At 38.7% G+C, this 8,307-nt stretch overlaps 1 protein-coding gene and 1 pseudogene across 1 annotated transcript; both read right to left on the reverse strand.

Moving 5' to 3' along the window:
• Window positions 1-400: 400 nt before the first annotated feature.
• LOC137709151 (glycine-rich cell wall structural protein-like) lies at window positions 401-2,157 on the reverse strand. The gene is made up of 2 exons (XM_068448271.1): window positions 2,028-2,157; window positions 401-1,701 (listed from the first exon to the last, which is right to left on the reverse strand). The coding sequence occupies exons 1-2, from the start codon at window positions 2,155-2,157 to the stop codon at window positions 401-403; spliced, it is 1,431 nt and encodes a 476-aa protein (XP_068304372.1).
• Window positions 2,158-6,403: 4,246 nt separating this feature from the next.
• On the reverse strand, window positions 6,404-7,106 carry LOC137709480 (chlorophyll a-b binding protein of LHCII type 1-like; annotated as a pseudogene).
• Window positions 7,107-8,307: the final 1,201 nt, after the last annotated feature.

An 8,307-nucleotide genomic window follows, 5' to 3' on the forward strand; every position in this document is an offset into this window, starting at 1 on the left:
AACGTATGGTATAAAACTGCGGAAGTTATAACCTTGCCCTTATTTGTACTGCAGTTATACTCTTATTGATCGTTGATATTGTGAATGCTGGGAAATAAGTTGATTGTAATTTTTTAAGCATAGCAGTATATATGTAAGCATACATCATGTGACATTAAAAGAATTGGTGCGAGCATATTATTTATATTATAACAAAGAGTACATGCATGCGTTAAAGGTTATCGGCTATGGAACATACACACAAGAACCCACAAACGCAGGTTACTCATGTTTTCCTCAACACTTCGACATACATACACTTGTCCAGTTTAAGTACGAAACATACAAAAGTTTTTATTCTTCGTTTATTAAGCTAGCGTTGATTTGCTGGATCACTTCAGTTTCCCTTGTATTGCTAGAATTAATAACCACTGTCACCGTGAATGATACCGCCGCCGCCGCTGCCACTATCATATGCACCACCTTTAGGACTGCCACCACCATATCCACCACCAACTAGTCCATCACCGCCACCGCCCTTACCACCTCCATGTCCACTGCCACCACCATATCCATCGCCTTGACCACCTCCTCCTCCACCTCCTCCTTGTCCACCGCCTTGTCCACCACCTTGACCACCTCCACCTCCACCTCCACCTTTTCCACCTCCATGGCCACTGCCACCTCCTTGTCCTTGACCACCACCGCCCTTACCACCTGCATGTCCACTACCACCACCATATCCACTGCCTTGACCACCTTCGCCTCCACGTTTTCCACCCCCTTGTCCACCTCCACCATATCCACCTTCTCCTCCTCCTTGTCCGCCACCACCTTGACCGCCTCCTCCTTTACCGCCACCTTGCCCACCACTTTGACCACCTCCGCCTTCTCCTTTTCCACCGCCTTGACCACCACTTTGTCCGTCTCTTCCACCACTACCTTTTCCACTGCCACCTTGACCACCTCCACCATATCCACCACCTCCTCCTCCTTGGTCACCATCGCCTCCTCCTTTTCCTTCACCTTGTTCACCGCCTTGACTACCTTCTTGTCCGCCAACACCACCGCCACCGCCGCCGCCTTGACTACCTTCTTGCCCACCACTTCCACCTCCATGGCTGCTACCACCACCTCCTTGTCCTTGACCCCCACTACCCTTACTGCCACCACCATATTCACCACCTTGACCACCTCCTTGTCCACTGCCTTTTCCACCTCCACCTTGACCACCTCCTCCATATCCCCCACCTCCTCCTCCTCCTCCTCCTCCTCCTCCTCCTCCTCCTCCTCCTCCTCCTCCACCACCTTGGCCACCTCCTCCTTTACCACCACCCTGGCCACCACCGCCTCCTTTTCCGCCACTCTGTCCACCACCTTGACTTCCTCCACCTCCACCTTTTACACCGCCTTGACCACCTCCTTGTCCGCCATTTCCACCACCACCTCCTTTTCCACCACCTTGTCCACCGCCATGACCACCTTCACCTCCTCCTTGTCCACTGCCTTGACCACCTCCTTGTCTGCCACTTCCACTACCGCCTTGACTACCTTCTTGTCCACCACCACCTTGACCACCTCCACCATATCCACCACCACCTCCTCCTTGTCCACCACTGTATCCACCTCCTCCTCCACCTCCTCCACTTCCTCCGCCCCCTTGGCCACCTCCATATCCAATACCACCACCATGATTCCCATGGTGGTGATTGTCAATGTCCTCTGAACAAATGAAATTCATGTGTAAGAATATGATCATCTTGTTTTAGGCATTGAAAGAGAAATCGGAGCCTAACATACAATATTAGTTAGTAGGTTAAAATTTTCTTCTAATATTAAAAAAAAATAGATAAAATGAGTAATACTACACTTACCACCTATCTGTACCATATCTCTAATAGATGTAGGGTTCACCAACGCATGTGTGTCCTATCTCTATTAGAAAGATGGTACAAATAAATGATAAGAGTAGAATCTTTGAGATAAAATTGATCCAAATATAAGTATCTCATTAATAAGAAAGAAACTTTCGCAAGATGTTTACTTACGTGTTTCTGGTATGGCTTCTTCAGTTTTGCGGTCAGCAGCATAGCTGGCACACCTACCACGTCGACCGAGGCCGTCGTAGTGAATGCAATCGTCTACCGTCTTCTCTTCCCCATTCACTGCACAGGTCATGCATGTACTGTTCAGTGAACTAATATTTAATCAAAACCCTAAATATGCTGTAACTTAGGCATTAACCATGAGAATATATATACATATTTTCTTTTAAAAGAAAAGATTTATGCATGTGACTTTACAGTTTACACCACGCAATAATCTAACTTCTGCCAATTATTAATAACCATTTTTACACTAGAATTTTATACATGTTTAAAATTAAAACTTTTCCCTTGTATGTTTATGTCGTTTTCTTTTTACTAATTCATCAAAATATAAAAAAGGGAGTGAAAAAATGAAACAAATTGGAACTGGGGTTTGAAAATCTTGAACAGAGGACCTTGAAATACTGTTAAAGGAAATGTAGGTTCCACTTTAAAATTATTTAGGGGTACGAAGAATAGCCCAAATTACGTATTAAGACATGCAAATGACGCGAGACATTTCATGCATATTGTGATTATAAAACCACAAGAAATGAAAGAACAAATTAAAGGAAAATAATGTGGATTATGGAAGGTGATGATCCTAGATAGGATGAAGAACCTTTGGTCTCATGATCCTGAGGCACTACTTGAGTGGCCACAGAAGAAAAAATGAGAACGAGCGCAAGCAGCTGTAGGGGCAGAAATCTGTTCATTTTTTTCTTCACAAACATAATGCTCACAAAACCACACTCAAAAGGAAAGCTTTATAGATGGAAATCTTTGGGAACTCCAATGCTTTTTCCAGTCTTTTGCTAGGCTTTATTTATAATGCAGGAGGAGAAGTAAAATACAAAACCGCCATTAAATTGGGAAGATGGGATGAGGACAGAGATCTGAACTCTTAAGTAGTTACTTGGCTACTGAAAAAGTTGGCACATAGGCTATGTGCATGTACATGTCTCAGTTATCACTTCATCTGGACCGAAACAGCGCAAATAGAGACGTGTGTATAGGTTGAGCTCAGCAGAGAGGGATTTGTGCTCGCATGCGGCCCTCCGAGTTCGTAGAGTTTTCGAGACTTCGAATGTGCATGTTCAAAACAGTGTACACAGAGAAGTGTGTATAGGTTGAGCTCAGCAGAGAGGGTTTTGTGCTGGCATGTGGCCTCCTGAGTTCGTAGAATTTTCGAGACTTCGAGTCTGCAGTCGGTAGTTGATATTTTTTTTGTTGAAAGTTACTCACCTCGGTATAAAATTTGACGGGGACTTCCATTCTCTAGAAACATGTAATATTAAATGAAAGCTCATTAGTTATGTATTTATGGGTTTGACGTTATCATCCTAGGCAACAATTCAAACTAATTTTAGATTTACTTTTACCTTGTAAGAGGTTTGAAATTATACAATAACTAGTGTTGTAGAAAGGTGTTTAATTACTAAGATAATGGAGGTCGAATTTGAGGCTAATGCAGGACAACATAGGTCAGTTCTTATGGATAAAAAGTTAAGAAAAATTATGGAAACAGTTTAAATAATAAAACTATTTTTACACACTAAAATCACACACTTATTGACGTGTTTTCAAATATAGATGAGTCTCATTGATATGATTTTTACCACCTACAAAATTAGGAATAAAAAATACTTAAAAATACATGCAAAAGAATAAGGTAGTTCTAGTATAAATGTTCATGCAAGGTAGTTTTTCATAAAGATTATTAAAACAAATTGTATTTAAAACCTATTCTTAATTAATTATTTAAAACAAAGTTTGGAAAAAGATTTGAAATTGTAAATTGAAATAACAATGCAATTAAATTAAATTAATTACAGAATTCAACAAAAATAAAGAAAATAAAAGAAAACGGTTTTGAAAATCAAGTTTAAAAGACACTAGGGTCTTGCCGTCATCTAACAACCCTATGTGGTTCTATCAGTTGCTTATGAATTACCATATACATGCTTTGAAAGTTAGGTTTTCCTAATGCATATTCTTCGTAATCTTCACGTAAGAACTTATATCTAACATGTAATCCATCAGTGATGTTCAAATCAAATCTAAACATGAAGACTCATTAAGCTTTGTGAAAACTCTTTGAAAAAACAAACCTTAAGAGCGTGATGTTCACCTTAAGTGAAATTACAATTATCAATCACAAGAAGCCCTACTCAATTTCAAGTGATGCTCCAACAAAAATTGCATCAAATTACTTGTCTAAACATCCTAATGGTCACGAATCATTAAGACAATTAGATAGTTTCAAACATGGAGATTAATAATTCAAACATGTATACATAATATCATAAGCAAATTGAAAAGAAACTACTTATTAATTCTTAAGGTTCGTGGACTCACCCTAGCAAAAAGGAATTAGTTACGTATATTCATAATCAAAATCAAAGAAATAATTATTAAGAACATGGATAGAAAACACTTTGCTCTCTAAACTAAGTTCTCCAAATTAGTGCGTAAAGTACCCTAATGGCTAGCTAGCCTTATTTATATTACAACAAAATAAAACCATTCCTCGAAAAGGTCTTCTAAAACTAGGAAACAAAATAATAAAAGGATAACTTAAATTCACAATCAAAACAAACTAAGGAAATCTACCCTACAGGTAAGTAATCACGTTTCTGGACCATCAGGGCTCCAAATCAAACCAAAACGACTTGATTTGAAGCTTAGGACATCCTCTTCAAGTTTATAGAACCCAACTTCAAAAACCATCTTGAAGCCCAAATTTTGCAAATACACCATGCAGGTCAATCTCAGCACTAAACACTAGTAAATAATTAATTTGCCACGATCAGATGCCTCAGATAAAATCCTGAAAGTTTAACACAATCTTCTTAATAGACTCACGAACCTACTCCAATTGAAATTACTAAAAAATTCCACTATTTGATCACTTTTTGCTTAAGAGAAATCGCATGTCCAACATTGGAAATACAAAACAAAATATCAAAATCTCACAAAAATAATCACCAGAATATACTAAAAGTTGGATAAAATATATAATATAAAAACTACTCATCACTTATCATGTGGATTCTATCTATATTAGAGTGTGTGTTGGTTTTAAGTGACTTAAAAACGAGTAAGAGAAATATGAATGGGCAACTGCATGTGCCTTTTCTTACTATAGTGATCATAGAGTGATCATTGTGTGGAATCACTACTGTTGGAGCAGAAGACTAAGAATCAAGCAATTCAACAACCTGAGTAACTTATAATTACAATATACTTAATGAGCTGAATTTATTTTATTGAGCAATAGACATAGTTGAACTTACAGAATTATAATTATACCAGGATATAGAGAACCATTATCAGATCCCACTTCGTTTCGTAGGCATTGTTGGAGGGTTGCAATATCTTTTACTTTTACTCGTACTGCAGGTTTGGCCCTGCCAGTTCATAATTTCCTAGTTGTCCAACGGATGTGACATTTATGGTCTCAGCCTCCTCACTGCGGGGAATTTTCAAGCTTAATTAACACATTGACAATACGAACTTGGGTGACATGGAGAACGTGTGTTCTTTGGGCTTCACAAACAGACTGTTTCTCGATCAACCACTGAAGCTAAATATCGGTGCACTTCAGCTCATAAAACATGTGCAAGGAATTTTCAAGCTTAACATGTTGACAACACAAACTTGGGTGACATGAAGAATATGTGTTCATTGTGCTTCACAAACAAAATGTTTCCGATCACCCACCGAAGCTGAATATCAGGCGCGTTTCGGCTCATTAAACATGTGAATTGCACTAGTTTCGTTGGTTGTGTGATCTGCTTTGGTATCTTGACAAGCCAACTATTTGCGATGTGATAACATCTCCAAAATTTGACCTGCTCACGTCCTTCATAGCAGGATCAAACACGCAGAGGTCGATCTCCATTTTAGGGTTTAAGTGTTGGACAGGTGTGATAAATCATATATTGTCAGCTGTAAATATTCATAATTAGTTTACTAATTGTATTATTAGCTTATTAGTGAGCTCATTAACCAGATTCCGTTCCCTTATCTTTCTCATTCTCTCTGTTCTTGCGTCTGCTTCACTAGTAAAACTTGGACTTTGTTTATTTAATGGAACCAAAAAGAAGAAGAAAACATAAAATTTTCTTCTTCCTTTTTTCGTAATTTTTTCCAAAACAGATTGTCAAAAGTTGAAGTTGCCACATCATTTTATGAAGCCTAAAAAATTAAAGAACTGCAGCAAGTGTAATTTCATCATGTTTGTATTTATATTTATTTTTAATCTAGTCGAGTAACTGCATGAAATCCATTGAACACTGAACTGATATTGCATTTTCATGACAAGATGGATTAACTGAAGCTTGAAGGTGGTGGCTATTTTGAACTAAGAAAATTGAGTTTTTGCAGTAATTAAGTTGAAATTGTTCTACACAAATTTAAACTCAAAAGACATTTATCAGATTCCATCAGCGTAAGCACATAGAAAAACTAGCGTTTTACAACAACCGCTTTACACAATTTGTAAAAGCATTTTTCTCTAAGGTCTCCATGGAGCTTACTTTCCAGGAACAAAGTTTGTGGCATATGACCAAGCATTATTGTTAACGGGGTCAGCCAAGTGGTCGGCTAGGTTCTCTATCCCTTTCCGGTGACAATGGCTTGCACGAAAAATCCAAACAAGGAGAACATGGCCAATCTTCCATTCTTGAGCTCCTTCACCTTAAGCTCAGCAAAAGCCTCTGGGTCTTCTGCAAGGCCTAATGGGTCAAAGCTCCCTCCGGGGTATAACGGGTCCGTCACCTCACCGAGTGGTCCGCCAGCAATTCTGTAGCCCTCCACGGCCCCCATCAAGATAACTTGTGTGGCCCAAATGGCCAAAATGCTTTGAGCATGGACTAAGCTTGGGTTTCCCAAGTAGTCTAGCCCACCTTCACTGAAAATTTGAGCTCCTGCCTTGAGTCAAACAGCCTCACCGAACTCGACCCCATTACGGGACAAGAGTTCGGGGAAAATGCAGCCGAGAGCGCCGAGCATTGCCCACCTTGAATGGATGACTTCAAGCTCCACCAGTACTCAGTTCCACCAGAAGGAAATACAATTAAAAGGACCAAAAAAGGAAAAATTGTTCGAGGATATAATGTGCTTTGTTCTCTAGCCAATGGAGCTTGTCCACGTACATGCTCTTTGGATGAGATTATGACTCAAAATACGTAATGTTTTAAGTAAAATTTTGCATTAAATTTATTTAAACCACAGAGTGAATTTTGATCAAAATAGGTATGTAATGCTCTAATCATATGGGAACCATTCACATTGCTCTAACCAACTTATCTAAACTAAAATATGTATGTAATGCTTTTAATAGGTTTCTAACGATTGGCAAAAAAGAAACTTTTCGAACATTTTCACTTTAATCATAGTAGAATTGCTGAATAACGTAACCAAAGAGAAAAGATGAAGAAAACGCAAAAGTTCATTCTTTCTTTTTGGAAAATTAGCTACACTAAATTGATATTCGATTTGAAAAAACTATTGTTTTTCAGCAACAACGATATATAATCGTATATTGTTGATACAATGATGACAACGACAACACAGTAATGTTATAGTAACGACATAGTAAACACTAATAATTTTTACATCCAAATGTGAAAATATATCTATTGTAGCTAACCTTGTTTTTATACAATTTTTTTCCCAAGATTTCGTTGGACCTTATTTTCTGTTTTCTGTTTTTCTCATATACTCATAGTCGTAGAGAAGAGTGCGTACGGTTTTAAAAAATCCAAACATTAGAAAGAGATCAATATGTAATGCTTCATACAACATTACGGATAATGAGCACTAAGTGCAGAACATTGCATACGTACATGATCCCCTTCTTATACATTCATATGCATGATAGCTTATTCATATTTTCCTACAACAGAGCAGAACTACGCACTTATACATGTGGATTCTCATGAAGTTGGTCTAGCTTCGGAGCCTATAGGCCCGTGGCTTCAGTTGCCACCGCCCCTTCCCTCCTCCCCAGCCTCCACCATGACGACGCCCCTTCCCTCCTCCCCAGTTTCATCTGCAGGTAAGCTTTTTCTTATGTGTTGAAGGGTTTATGAACATGGGTTTGTATTTGAAGTACTATAGTTCATATTGCATGTTTCTGGTGATATGTTTATGTTAACACAATCATCAACAAACATACTTGTATCCCTCAAAGGACTTTACAGGAAATGGACTCCAAGTATCTGAGTGTATCCTT

This window comes from Pyrus communis, chromosome 11 (genome assembly GCF_963583255.1).
Source record: "Pyrus communis chromosome 11, drPyrComm1.1, whole genome shotgun sequence".
In the NCBI taxonomy this organism is placed as follows: Eukaryota; Viridiplantae; Streptophyta; class Magnoliopsida; order Rosales; family Rosaceae; genus Pyrus; species Pyrus communis.